At 37.2% G+C, this 14,918-nt stretch overlaps 1 protein-coding gene across 2 annotated transcripts in view; it reads left to right on the top strand.

The window, feature by feature from the left end:
• Nucleotides 1-14,918, top strand: part of ASXL2 (ASXL transcriptional regulator 2) — a 149,954-nt gene that overhangs the window by 113,666 nt on the left and 21,370 nt on the right. For both annotated transcript variants that reach the window (XM_014781886.2, XM_087437042.1), the window contains 4 exons: nucleotides 224-347; nucleotides 1,109-1,252; nucleotides 9,707-9,870; nucleotides 13,907-14,003. In XM_014781886.2, the coding sequence (XP_014637372.1) occupies nucleotides 224-347; nucleotides 1,109-1,252; nucleotides 9,707-9,870; nucleotides 13,907-14,003 (529 nt within the window). The remainder of the gene's footprint in view (nucleotides 1-223; nucleotides 348-1,108; nucleotides 1,253-9,706; nucleotides 9,871-13,906; nucleotides 14,004-14,918) is intronic.

Genomic DNA, 14,918 nt, shown 5'->3' on the forward strand with positions numbered 1-14,918 from the left:
TTCACATTTATGTAAAGGAGTAATACTGGCAAAAAATATCCAAACTCTTAAGGATGTTTTAGGCCTTGTGCTTAATTGGTTTAATTTAGGTTTTTGTTTACTTTCATAGCTTTCAAAGAAACTGGATGGTCAACATGCTCCTCACCACTTAAAAAAAAAGTGATTTACTTTTTGTTATTACTAAGAACTGATTTGTTTCTTATAGTCCGTTTTCTCTTTATAGGCTCTAAAACAGCAACAGCAGAAGAAGCAGCAGCAGCAATGCAGGCCAAGCATGTCCATCTCCAACCAGCATCTCTCTCTGAAGACTGTCAAAGCAGCCAGTGACTCTGTACCTGCCAAACCTGGTAGGCATACTGGGTGTCTTTTAATGGAAGTTTCTTTTTCTGGTATTTTTATGTTGGTTTTAAATTACTATATTTATTTATATAATCCTTGTTCTGCTAAATCATCAGTATAAATCCTTCCAGGGTAAATGGGAATATTTATGCAAAATAATCATGCAGTTATTAAAAAATACATCAGTGGGATTTGCATGTTAGAATAAGATGAATGACTAACTTCCAAAATGTCTAACCTAATAATATTTGGAAGCCTCTAATCAGTAACCTTATAAAGCCGATGTTGTCATGACACACAGACTGAACTCTTTGCCAGTTCTCTCCTTTAAAAATAAAAGATTTTCCTGAGAACACATGCCACCTTTGAGTTTCCATTGGACATATCCACAGGCCTGCGAATTTTTGTTATTGTTGCTTGTTTTGTTTTGTTTTTAGTTTAAACTGATCTAGATACAGACTTTGCATTTTATTACACAATTCATTTTGATGCCAGCTGAATATATGGGCCTCGCAGATTTAAACTGTGTCTTGCAGAACTTTGCATTTTTGTTAGGAAGGAAATTTACCACAAGAAGCAAATAATATACTGGGAAGGAAGGGTTTTGTTTTACTTTTTGACTCTAAATTCTCAGACTCAAAACATATGTGCAGGGTCACATTGCTTCATACCTAACTCCTTTTTTGTTAGTGTTGAATGATTTAATTGTTTGATTGATTTCTATCTACAACCTCAGTGTCACCAGTATTTTATATATTTTTTCCCCTAGCAATATGGGAAGGAAAGCAATCTGATGGTCAGTCAAGCAGCCCTCAGAACTCAAACTCCAGCTTTTCTTCTTCAGTTAAAGTGGAAAATCCTTTGCTAGGCTTGGGGAAGAAGTCATTCCAGAGGTCTGACAGGCTCCACACAAGTAAGTTAATTTACGAAGACTTCAGTTCTCATGGATTAATTTGTCAGCTCTCTGTTTGAAATCCATCAGCTACTTGGCTTAATTGTTAATTCCTATACACCTATGAGCTGTTGACTATCTTCATGTTCTTCCTGTCCTGCCCTTATCAAACTTTGTTTCAGAATAAGATCTATTATCAGCCATTTTGTGGTTTATTTCTCTTTCTGACAATAGGTTGCTTTGTCCAGCAGTATCTACATATTGTTTCTAACTGTGTACAGAAAGGTAGAAGGTTTATAATTAAACATGGCAAACTGAACTTTTTTTCTGCTTCCTCTGAAATCCCACCAAAATGAGAATATGGAGATACAAAAGATTAAATCCATAAGGGTGAAGAAAACAAGGAGACAGCAGATGGGCAGGCAGTGTCAACAAATTTTGAAAGATGAAAACTGGATTAAGTTTTTCGCAGAGCTGAGGAGCAGGTGCCGGTAATAAGCAAGCCAGCTAACGCTGCAGAACACCAGAAAGCTTCAAGAATTGGAGATACTATGTATCATAGTAGAGAAGGGTGAGGCATAGGGTTGAAAAGAAAAAGCTTCTTTAAGAAGCAGTTTGATGCCTCATGTCAGCAGGAGATAGGAGGTTTATTTTGAGGTGAAATTAAAGCATACAGGTTTCACATTCAGCAATACCATACATAGCTGAAGGCAGATAATGAGGCAATATACTGAAATCAAGGAAATTAAGTAAAATACAAATACTGAATAGTGATCTTTCTGCTTGGCTTTCAGAATGCTAGTAGTGAGACATGTTTCTACCACCACTACTTCCTTCTTCCTCACCTATGATCCAGCAGGAAATTGGTTGATTGGTACCTAAAGAAATTGAGTGTTAGTGCCATCGAGTCAATTGTGACTCCTAGTGACCCTGTGGAGAGCAGAGCAGACCCTGTCTGGTCTTTTTGCGCTATCCTCTTGCCTTCCAGTGCTACATCAGACAACGCTCTGTTGCTATTCATAGGGTTTTCATGCCCAATTTTTTCAAGAAGTAGGTGGCCAGGTCCTTCTAGTCCGTCTTAGTCTAGAAGCTCTGCTGAATCCTGTCCACCATGAGTGACCCTACTGGTATTTGAAATACTGGTGGCATAGCTTGCAGCATCATAGGAACATGCAGCCACCACAGTATGACAGCTGACAGACAGGACCAGGAAATGAACCCAGGCCACAGTGGTGAGAGCACTGAATCTTAACCACTAGACTACCAGGGCTGGCTGAATATTCAAAGACATTGAATAGCCTCAGAAAAAAAATCTGCAGGAAAATTTATAGATTCCCAACTAAACAGAGGTCATCTTGATCATACTTCTGTGTAGCTCACCTGTCTATAAGATTCACCCATGCACCCAGAATTTCCAGTCAGCCTTTTTAGTGCCTCTCTTTTCCTTATGATTACTAAGGATCACCTTTGAGGAGAACTTCCATCATGAGAGGCAGAATCTAAAGTATAGGCTCAGAAGAAACAGACAATGCAGGAAGGAGAAGATTTAAAACAAATAACGTCAAAAAGTGTAATAGCCACAGAAAGAAATAAAAGATGATATCGCATCCATGAAAGAATAGAATACTATTTTTAAAAGTCAGAAAATAGGGGCCAGCCTCATGGTATAGTGGTTAAATCTGACACGCTCCACTTCGGCGGCCCAGGTAGGCGGGTTTAGATCTTGGGCCTGGACCTATACCACTCGTCAAGCCATGCTGTGGTGGTGACCCTCATACAGAATAGAGAAAGATTGACACAGATGTTAGTACAGGGCTGATCTTCCCCAGGCAAAAAGAAAAGATGGTGGGAGTGACGTCAGCATCGTGGCGGAGTGAACTCTCCCCTTAGACTGTCCCCAGTAAGATACAATGGAAAAGACAGTCATATACCAACAGAGGACATTCACACAACACAAAGACATCTGAGAGACCCACACAGCCACACATCTGAAGGTGTCGGTCCTGGACTCCCCAGAGGAAGTGGAAGGAGGTAAGGAGATCTGTTCTGCCTCCTGAGCAGCAGTGACCCTGGGCTCAGGACCATGCGCGGCTCTCAGAGGAGTGGGGGGAGGGGTGGCCCTCTGCAGGAACACTCTTGCTCTCCAAGTTCCCTCAAAGCCCAGGTGAAAGCCCTACACAAAGGTGACTGAGCTACTGCGGGTCTTCATCAGGCCCTCACCCCAGGAGAGCAGATAGCAAGGGCAGAGGGAGAACGCCCATGGGATCATGCAGGCAAAAGAAAGCACCCCTACCCCTGCCCAGCACTCCAGCTCAGCCGGTCGACCAGAGTGCCTGCTCAAAGGATAGAAAACCAGCAGCTAAGAGCAAGTGAGCTGGGGTCATGGCAGGCTCAGAATACACAGCTCTTGATGCCCACGCATGGTGGCAGGTGGAAGCTGCGACCAGATACTGTCACTATGAGGCACAAATCTACAGCGTCAAACAGTATGAAAAAATATATTAAAACTCCAGACCAGAAGGAGAATGACAAGCACCCAGAAATCAATCCTGAAGGCACAGAAATTTATAATCTAAATGACAGAGAATTCAAAATAGCTATCATAAAAAAAACTCAACAAGTTACAAGAAAATACAGGTAGATAGTTCAGTGAAATCAGGAACTCCTTCATAAGCAAGATTAAAACTATAAAGAAAAACCAATCAGAAATATTGGGGATGAAAAACACAACAGATGAGATAAGGAAAAATCTGGAATCCGTGAACAACAGAGCTGATGTTATGGAGGACAGAATTAGCAGCTTGGAAGACAGAAATATAGAAATGCTCCAGATGGAGGAGGAGAGAGAACTAAGACTAAAAAGAAATGAAGAAATTCTCCACGAAATATCCAACTCAGGAAATGCAGCATAAGGATTATAGGTATTTCAGAGGGAGAAGGGAAGGAGAATGGAACAGGAAGCTTGTTCAAGGAAATAATAGCTGAGAACTTCCCAAACCTGGGGAAGGAGCTGGAAATACAAGTGGAAGAAGCCAATAGAACTCCTAAATACATCAATATAAAAAGACCTTCTCCAAGGCATATAGTAGTAAAGTTGGGAGAAGTCCATGACAAAGAAAAAATATTAAGGGCAGCAAGACAGAAGAAAATAACTTAAGGAACCCCATCAGGCTTTCAGTGGACTTCTCAGCAGAAACCTTATAGGCCAGGAGAGAGTGGAATGATATATTCAAAATTCTGAAAGACAAAAACTTTCAGCCAATCATACTCTATCCAGCGAAAATATCCTTCAGATATGTTGGAGAAATAAAAACTTTCCCAGATAAACAAAAGCTAAAGGAGTTCAGTGCCGCGAGACCACCTCCCCCCAACACACACAAGAAATACTTGAGGCCTTCATACTTGAAAAAAAGAAGAGGGTTACAAAGCCTTGAGCAGGGAGAGAAATAGGTAGACAAAATCAGAAAATTGCAGCTCTATCAGAACAGCTTAGCAAACACATAATTATAACTTTAAAGATAAAGGGAATGAAAACATCAAAAATAAATATAGTCTCATCATTTTAACCACAAACTGACAAAACAAGATTAAGTTGTGACAATAATAACTTAGAAGGGGAAGAGGAATGGGACGGAATCGGCTTAGTCTAAGGAAATAAGAGGCTATCAGAAAATGGACTATTTTGTCTACAAGAGGTTTTTTTTTTTCTTTTTTTTTTTTGATGTTTATTTTTTTAATGGTGACTTTTTTTTTAGTTGATATTTTAATAGTTTATAACTGTGAAATTTTTGATTGTACATTTTTGTTTGTCCATCACCATATATATGTCTCCCTTCACCCCTTGTGCCCACCCCTTACCCCCATTGCCCCTGGTAACCACAATACAGTTTTCTCTGTCCATGTGTTGGTTTATATTCCACATATGAGTGAGATCATACAGTGTTTGTCTTTCTCTTTCTGGCTTACTTCACTTAACATAATACCCTCCAGGCCCATCCATGTTGTTGCAAATGGGACGATTTTGTCTTTTTTTATGGCTGAGTACTATTCCATTGTATATGTATACCACACCTTCTTGATCCAGTCGTCAGTGGAGGGACACTTAGGTTGCTTCCATTTCTTGTCTATAGTGAATAATGCTGCAATGAACATAGGGGTGCATAAGCCTCTTTGGATTGTTGATTTCAGCTTCGTTGGGTAGATTCCCAGTAGTGGGATAGCTGGATCATAGGGTGTTTCTATTTTTAATTCTTTGAGGAATCTCCATACCGTTTTCCATAGAGGCTGCACCGGTTTGCATTCCCACCAGCTGTGTATGAGGGTTCCTGTTTCTCCACATCCTATCCAACATTTGTTGTTTTTTGTCTTGGTGATTATAGCCATTCTAACAGGCATGAGGTGCTATCTTAGTGTTGTTTTGATTTGAATACCCTGTGATCAGAGATCATGCTGCGTATGATACCTGTGCCTATATAGTAGTATAGTGAGTGATAAACAACAGACTCTGAAGCCACAATGTCTGGGTTCAAATTACCGCACTGTAAATAGTATAATTTTGGGCAAGTTACTTATTGTTTGTGGGCCTCACTTTCTTCATCTGTGAAATGGAGTAATAATAATTTCCTACTTCATAGGGTTGTGTGAAAAATGAATGTTAATACATGTCAGTGTTTAGAGTAGTGCCTGGTGCTTCGGAAGCCCCATATAAGTGATTACTGCTGCTGTTATTGATCATTGTTATTATTACTACTAATATTATTTGAAATTTACAGAGACCTGCTTTTTTAGAATAATGATAATGAATTTTATAAGTGTACTCTAGTTGGTAAACACAGAATTCTGTGTTTATTGGATCAAACTTGTTAATCTGAAAAACAGTGACACCTTTTTTTCCCTTCTTTTTTATTCTGCTGTTGGTATGCTTGATTTATTAGTAATTGAGAGAGATGTGTTAAAATCTCCTATCCTAATGGTGGCTTTGTCTAGTTCTCCCTGTTGTTCTATCAGTTCTTATTTCAAACATGTGTCAACATATTTTGAAGCTGTCTTATTTTAGACATTTTCGTGTTTGAAATCTTTCTGGTGATTGAACCGTTTATCATTATTTACCTTATCAATCACTGAATACGTTTTTTACTTAAAGTGTCTTTTGGATGTTAATGGAGGTGTACTAGCTTTCCTATGGTTAGTTTTTGTTTGGCATATCTTTATTTGTTCATTTCTCTGTCCTTGTGCTTTAAGTATATCTCTTTACACAGCATATTGCTAGCTGAATTATTTAAATTTTTAATCCAATATGACAGTGTCTTTTATTTGGTGAGTTTTATCCATTTACATTTAGTGTGATTGTTAATATATTTGGACTTGTTTCTACAGTATTATTTTTTTGTTGGTCTTTGTCCTGTGTCTATTTTTCTTTAATCTTTCTTAATTTTTTTTTTAATTAAAATGATGATGGGGGCTTGACTGAGCTTTTTTGTATGTTTTCTATTTTAATCTCCTTGTGCTTTTTCTCTCTACTGAGTTGGGTATACAGTAGTCCCCCATTACTCATGGTTTCGCTTTCCATGGTTTCCATTATGCTGCGGTCAACTGCAATTCAAAAATAATGCTATGTCACAATGCCTATGTTGTTCATTTCACTTTATCTCATCACATAGGCATTGTATCATCTCACATCATCAAAAGAAGAAGGATAAGTACAGTGCAATAAGATATTTTAAGAGCAACAACATTCACATAACTTTTATTACAGTATATTGTTATAATTGTTTTATTGTTAATTACTGTTGTTAATCTAATATTATGCCTAATTTATAAATTAAACTTTATGATAGAAGTGTATGTATAGGAAAAAATATAGTATATATAGGGTTCGGTACTGTCCGGGTTTCAGGCATCCACTGGAGGTTTTGAACCCCCCGTGGTAAGACGGGAGTGCTGTACATTCTATTTCTATTCTTTTAGTGGTAATTCTTTAAATGATACTATTCATGTTTAATTCTTAAAAGTAACCATCTTTTTTCCCCCCAATTTTATTGAGAGAGAGTTTACATATAACACTGTATTCGTTTTAGGTATACAACATGATGATTTGATATATTGCTAAATGAATACCACAGTAAGTTCAGTTAACCTCCATCACCTCACATAGTTACACATTTTTTTCCTTGTGAGGAGAACTTTAAGATCTACTCTCTTAGCAAAAAAGTAACCATTTTGATTTTCTTCCAAAACAATGGAAGTACTTTATAACAATTTAGCACTGATCTTTTCTAACTGGACTTAAATAATATTATTATCTGACATTTCTGTTCTTTGTGTTTAATCTCATAGATCAGGCACTAGTATACTATTGTTTTATACAATGTTGCTATAGATGAATCTACATGTTTATCTTTCTCCATTGTATTCCAGCCCATCCTTCTGCAATGGTTTTCCTTCCTGTAGTACAGTTTTTTAAGAACTTTATTTAAAGCAGGTCTCTTGGTAGTAAATGCTCTCAATTTTTGTATATCTCTATAAACATCTTTGTTTTGTATTCATTCTTGAAGGAGAGTTTAGTATATGTACCATTATAGGTTGATGGTTATTTTCTCTCAACATTTTATAGTTAATATCCACTTTGTTCTGGATTCCTTTGTTGTTAAGAAGCTTGCTGTTATTCTGTTGTTCCTTTTTATGAAGTCTTTTGCTTCCTTACGGATGCTTTCAAGTTATTTTCTTAGTCTTTGATGAGCAATTTTACCAAGCTGGGTCTAAGCATGCGTTTCTTTTTATCTTGCTTGAATATGTTAATGCTTCTAGATCTTTAGGTTTGTGGTTTTCATCAGTTCTGGTAAATGTTCTACTGTGAATTCTTTTAATATTGCCTTTTTTTCCATTCTCTGAATTTTCCCCTTCTGGGTCTCCAATCAAGCATATATTAGACCTTCTTATCTGTCATTCATGTTTCTGCTAATGCTCTCAAAGCTCTCAGAATATTTTATCTTAGCTGTCTTTCCTGTATTCTGGGTAGATTGTTTGGCTATATATTCTAGGTTATAATTCCCTCTTTAACAGTGTCTAAGCTGATGTTTAATCCCTCCATAGTATCTGATTGCAACAATTTTTATTCTACATTTGTAGAAGTCCTGTTTATTTTTTCAGGTCTTTCTCTTCATTCCTGATTATTTTATTTTCATCTTTATAATTGCATTCTTTATTTCTTTAATCATTTTAAACATAGCTATTCAGTGTTCTGTATATGTGACAGTTTCAGTGATAGCAGTACTTCTAGGTCTAAATGTTTTATTTCTGGTTTCTGCTGACTCTGTCATAGTGACATACCTTCTGGTTTATCAGAGTAATCTTTGTGAGGTGGTGCTGTATTTTAATTTGTAGGAATACTATGGGCCTAACTTAAAGGAAATCCTTTCCTCTTAAAGAAAAATTACTTTTCTGGTGCTTTAGCCAGGAGCCAGGGTTTACCCAGATCCAGGATTGTGTAGCTTTGTGCAAGTACTTCTGAATGTAGAATTTCTGGGTCCTAGGTTCCTATGCACATTAAAATTTTGCTGTATCTTGTTAAGTTTTCTTCTAATGAGATTATACTGATTTCAGCCCCATCAGCAGTGTTTGTAAGTGGTTTTTCCCTGCATAGTCTCATCACTATGTTGCAATGTTTGTCATTTTGATACACAAAAAATGTTCATTGGTTTAATTGGCATTTCTATAAATATTAATACTTCAGCATCTGTTTATGGTTAGTCCACTATGAAGTGTCTGTTAATTCCCTTTGCTCATTTTTCTCTTGGTGATATTTGTCTTTTTCATATTGATTTATAAATGTACTTTTAATATGAAGAGTAACCTTTTGTCAAGGCTTGCAAATATTTTTTCTAAGTTAGTCTTTTGTTTATAATTTTTTTTTTGCCATTTACATTTTAAACCTTTGTGTATTCAAATCTGTCAGTCTTTTGAAAGACTGTACCTTTTGATTGTGAACAGATTTCCTGAAACTGCTAAGCTATTCAGTCATAACAGTTTTAGATAATGCAAATTAAAATTGATGAAACAAATTCTAATAGGAAAGGAAAAAGGGCCTCAGTATGATTTATCTATACATTTGAATTTTTCTATTTTTTTAGTCATTTTCCTGTGTGTCATTTATCATAAATTTTCTTAGTTCCGTTTGGGAAATAATCAAGTCTCAAACGTAAAATGCACTTTTCATATGGCAAACAGTTCACTTTTACAGACCTTGTTCTGTTTTTGCAGAGAAGATAAATTATATTCATTTATCCTTTATGAATAAACAAAACTTACTTTGTTAGTCTTAGGAGAAATTTCCAAGAACCTTAAGTGTTACCTTCTTCACAGTGCGATATTTAAAGTACTTACAACTGGTTTTTTTGCACCGCAGAGCAAGCTCTAGTTTAGATAGAAATAGGAATGTGATGGAGGCCCAAATGATTCTTTTCCATATTTTTGTAGGGCAAATGAAAAGGACTAAATGTGCTGAAATTGATGTTGAGACACCAGACTCCATTCTGGTTAATACAAATCTACGAGCGCTGATCAACAAACACACTTTTTCAGTCCTTCCTGGAGATTGCCAACAGCGACTGCTTTTACTACTTCCAGAGGTGGATCGACAGGTGCGTTATTTCAAGCAAAGCAATTTTATAACCCTTCTGAGGCTTCCTTCACTCATCTCCTTTAGAACTGCTTAAGCCTTTTAAAATAGTTTTTTATGTGTACCTATAAAGAAGTGGTATCAGGGGCCAGCCTGGTGGCCTAGCGGTTAAGTTCGTGTGCTCTGCTTCGGCGGCCCAGGGTTTGCAGGTTCTGATCCTGGGCGCGGACTGATGCACCACTTATCAAGCTACGCTGTGGCAGTATCCCATGTAAAGTAGAGGAAGATGGGCATGAATGTTAGCCCAGGGTCAGTCTTCCTCAGCAAAAAGAGGAGGATTGGCATTGGATGTTAGCTCAGAGCTAATCTTCCTCACAAAAAAACAAAAAAAGAAGTGGTATCAAAGGTACTAAACAAGAAGTAAGAATATTTTTATATAAGTGTTCTTAATAGGTTGGCCCTATAAGGCTTATAAAGGAAGAAAACTCTTATAGAATGTCAAGATTATGAGTAAAATTTGTCTAGCTACCCTGTTAGTATGTAGGCATCCATAGAATACAGTTCAGGAGGAAGAGTTATCTTGTTTAAGACATTAAACAGGGGTTTTTGAATGGCTTTTTTGAAGGGATTAAGAATATTAATTATTTTCATTCTTTTGTTAAGTTTTTCTAAAACATTTATTGCTTTCGTAATAAAGAACTTTAAAAACCCAATATAAGTTACATTCTTTTAAAAAAAGGTAGCTAGACGAAATACCAAGGATTTGGGAAGAGTCCAGGCAGGGACCAGAGAGATTTAGCTTGGTCAGGAATAAGGTAAAAGTCTGAGACTCAGGCTTTCATCAAGGAAAGAGTGACTGGTAAGTCACTCCCCTTTCTGATCTTCTGTTTTCTCCTCTGCAAAAGAAGAAAGGACCATTGTGATTTTCTAAGGTTTATTCAATTTTGAGATTTTTTTGTGATTGTTCATTATTATTTCCAAACACTTACTATATTCTAAGTAGTCTGATAGCCACCCCCTTTTTCTTTTCTCTTTTTTTTTCTTTTTTCTTTTCTTTTCTTTTTTTTTTTTTTGTGAGGAAGATTGGCCCCAAGCTAACACCTGTTGCCAATCTTCCTCTTTTTGCTTGAGGAAGAGTGGCCCCGAGCTAACATCTGTGCCCATCTTCCTCCATTTTTTGTATGTGGGTTGCCGCCACGGCATGGCTTGACAAGTATTATAGGTCCACACCCAGGATCTGAACCCATGAACCCGGGCTGCTGAAGCGGAGCACACTAAATTTAACCACTACACCCCCAGGCTGGCCCAACACCCCCCTTTTTCTCATCATTATGAAAACAAGATGACAGAGAGGTGTTTTTCCTAGTTTACAGTAAGAGAACTAGATATATTCCCTAGTTTATAGTAAGAGATTAATGGAGAGTAAGTAAGCTTTAGACTAGAGAAAAGAATAAGGGAGGGGAGTGGATTAAAACAGCTCTCTCTTCAGATATATTTGAAGGTCTATCATACAAAAGGAGTACACTTTGATTTTCCAGAAAGCAGATTTGGAGTTAAAACAACATTTTTTTTTTAACAGTGGGAGCTGTTAAACTGTGGAATGGATTGACTTGTGATGGAGTAACTTGCTCATCACTGGAATATTCAAGCAGAGGTTGGATGACCTTTTCTCATAGGGAAGCCTGTTTACCTCTCTGCCAAACTAGAATACGAATCAGCAGTCAGCAAACTATAGCCCACAGGCCAATTTCAGCCCACTGCCTGTTTTTATAAATAAAGTTTTATTGGCATACAGCTACTCCCATTAGTTTACATATTGTCTATAGCTACTTTCGTGCTATAGTGGCAGAGTTAAGTAGTTGCAACAGAGGCCATATGGCCTGCAAAGCCTAAAATATTTGCGGTCTGTCCCTTAACAGAAGAAATTTACCAATTTCTGCTCTAGAGCCAGGGGAACATAATGTTGGCTCAGATAGGTTTAGAAAGTAAAGTGGGTTGGAAAGCGTTCCTCAATCTCTAGAATATCCAAATAGTTACCTAAATTTTCTTCAAAAAATTGTTTTTGAACTAAAACTTACATGTAGGTTTTCAATCCATCTAGAATTTTTTTTTGTATTGCTCTGAAATTGGGGTTCAACTTTATTTTCTACTGAATAGATAGCCACTTGTTCCAGTACTACATGTTTATGTAACTGTCTTTTTCTCACAGCTTGAAATGCCATGTTTGTTATATATTCTCTTCATTTATATGCAATGTGTGTTTATAGGTGCTCTCTCCTCTTCCACTCATGTCTTTGTTCACTCTAATGCTAGTAGTAATAGTTTTGATTGCAGTAGCTTTGTGTGGTATGTTTTAATACAATTCCCACCTCTTAATTAATTAATTAATTTTTCTTCGTATTTTTTTCCATATAAACTTTTAAGATCATTTTATTAATGTAAAATTGTCATAAGGATTTTGATAGGAATGTAAATAATAACTTTGGAGAGAATGGCAATTTTATTAAGTTTTTCCATCCGAATTTAATCAGATCTTGTGTTTTTATGTCCTTAAATAAGATTTTATGGTTTTAAACCAAGACAGGAAATCCAAAATCTCTAATACAAAGAAGGATCTTAAAACCTTTCAGCAAGACATCAAAAATAAAGTCAGTAGACAGATAGATTGGGGGAAATATTTTTAACATATGTGACAGTTTTACTATGAATAATATGTAAAGGATTCTCACAAATTGATAAGAAAAGTAAGCAGCCTTGCCACCAGCCTGGTGGCATAGTGGTTAAGTTTGCATGCTCCACTTCACTGGCCCAGGATTTGCGAGTTCAGATCCCGGGTGCAGACCTACACACCACTCGTCAAGCTGTGCTGTGGCGGCATCCCACATACAGATTGGAGGAAGATTGGCACGGATGTTAGGTCAGGGCCAATCTTCCTCACCAAAAAATAAAAATAAAAAAAATAAGCTGCCTCAAAAAAATGAGCAAATGATAGGAATTGGCATTTCACAAGATGGCAAATCTAAATAGTCAATAAACTTGCAAAAAGATGCACAGAACTCTAGTAGTTGGGATAAAGGAAATTTTGACCATTTTAAACCCATCAGATTGGCAAAAACAAAATAGCATGTTAACTTTAATCTGTTGTTCATAGGGTAAAGGGTATGTTCATATATTTCTAGAAGAAATGTGAATTGTGTTAGCCTTTTTGGAAAATAATCTAACAGTATCTAGTTAGACACACACAAATGTTTCTTTGCTCTCAGAATCTATCCCATAGAAATAAAAGCACCATCTTTTTTTTTATTTTATTTTTCCCCCAAAGCCCCAGTAGATAGTTGTATGTCATAGCTGCACATCCTTCTAGTTGCTGTATGTGGGACGCAGCCTCAGCATGGCCAGAGAAGCGGTGCGTCGGTGTGCGCCTGGGATCCGAACCCGGGCCACCAGCAGCAGAGCACATGCACTTAACCGCTAAGCCATGGGGCCGGCTCAAAAGCATCATCTTATTCATCTTTACCAGAATGCTTATTGTAGCTCTGTTGATTATGGGAAAACATTATAAACAATATGTTTATGATTAGGAAATTACTAAAGGAATTAAGAGACAATGAAATGATATGCAGCTATTATAAGGGAGCTAAAACTATGCCAGTTGACTAGGAAAGACTTCCACAGTGTATTACATGAAAAAAGTAAGATTCAGAGAAGTATATGTAACTTGGTCACTGCTTTATAAAACAAATAATAAACCTCTCGGGAAAAAACCTCTTGCATCTGTATTTATTTGTTTGCAGATGATTCTTTGAGTATACTTAAAGGGGAATAGAGTTTAAAGGAGAGGAAGAAGGAAGGAGAGGTAAACAGAAAAGAAATTTTTTAGAAAAAAATATTACATTATAAAATAGAAGTGTCCATAATAAGCAGCATGATATGACATAGTCATGTTTCTATAAAATTAAATGTACATGCATTCTTTTCTAAAAGAAAGGAAAAGTAAAATTCCACATGATATGTTTGGCTTTCTTTGTAAGCTTTTCTTGGCTTGTTTTTTGACCCAGGTTGGTCCAGATGGTCTGATGAAGTTAAATGGCTCAGCCCTTAACAATGAGTTCTTCACTTCAGCAGCCCAAGGCTGGAAGGAAAGACTCTCAGAAGGTAAGTGTTCTACCTTATGTGTCTCCTAGGATATGTATACACTTGGAGCCACTATGAGGGCATATTGGCACTTCTGTGCCTCAAAGTGTTTGAGCAATTTTGGAAGGCAAAGGATAGGTTGTTTCCATAGGGTGGAACTAGCTAGCTATCCTGTGTGAAACACATTGGTAGACTTTTATCCAGAGCCTGTGTAACCAGGTTTGGCTCCAGATGGAGTCCGGCAATATGGTTCTTTAAGAATTGAAAGTCACCTGGGGAACTAAAAACATACAGATTTTTAGGCCCTATTCCTAAATATTCTGATTCAGTTAATTCCAGGTTAATGCCTAGGAACTGAAATTCTAATAAGCAGAGTGTGACTTAGAGTTATTTTATGGTGCTGAAAATCATGGTTTGGTAAGCAGTGAGATAACCTCTTTATTACTGCTCAACTTCAATGAAACTAATAGTAAAAAGAATCACTAACAACTTTTTAAAAAACAGCTTTATTGAGAAATGTTTCACATACTCTTAAATTCATCCATTTGAAGTGTACAATTCAGTGACAGTCAGAGCATTTTAATAAATATAGATGATGAGCAAGAATTGTTGGCTGTGGTCACTGTTTGCCATGTATACCGTTTCTAATTCTGATCTAACAAATTTGCTGAGGGTAAATTATAAAGTATAAAAAAGCAATTGAGGGGCTGGCCCAGTGGCACAAGTGGTTGGGTGCACGCGCTCCGCTGTGGCAGCCCGGGGTTCGCTAATTCGGATCCCAGGCGCGCACCAACGTGCTGCTTGGCAAGCCATGCTGTGGTGGCGTCCCATATAAAGTGGAGGAAGATGGGCACGGATGTTAGCCCAGGGCCAGTCTTCCTCAGCAAAAAAAAGAGGAGGATTGGCAGATGTTAGCACAGGGCTGATCTTCCTCAC

This window comes from Ceratotherium simum, chromosome 11 (assembly GCF_057802395.1).
Source record: "Ceratotherium simum simum isolate JZ-2026a chromosome 11, ASM5780239v1, whole genome shotgun sequence".
Taxonomy (NCBI): Eukaryota; Metazoa; Chordata; class Mammalia; order Perissodactyla; family Rhinocerotidae; genus Ceratotherium; species Ceratotherium simum.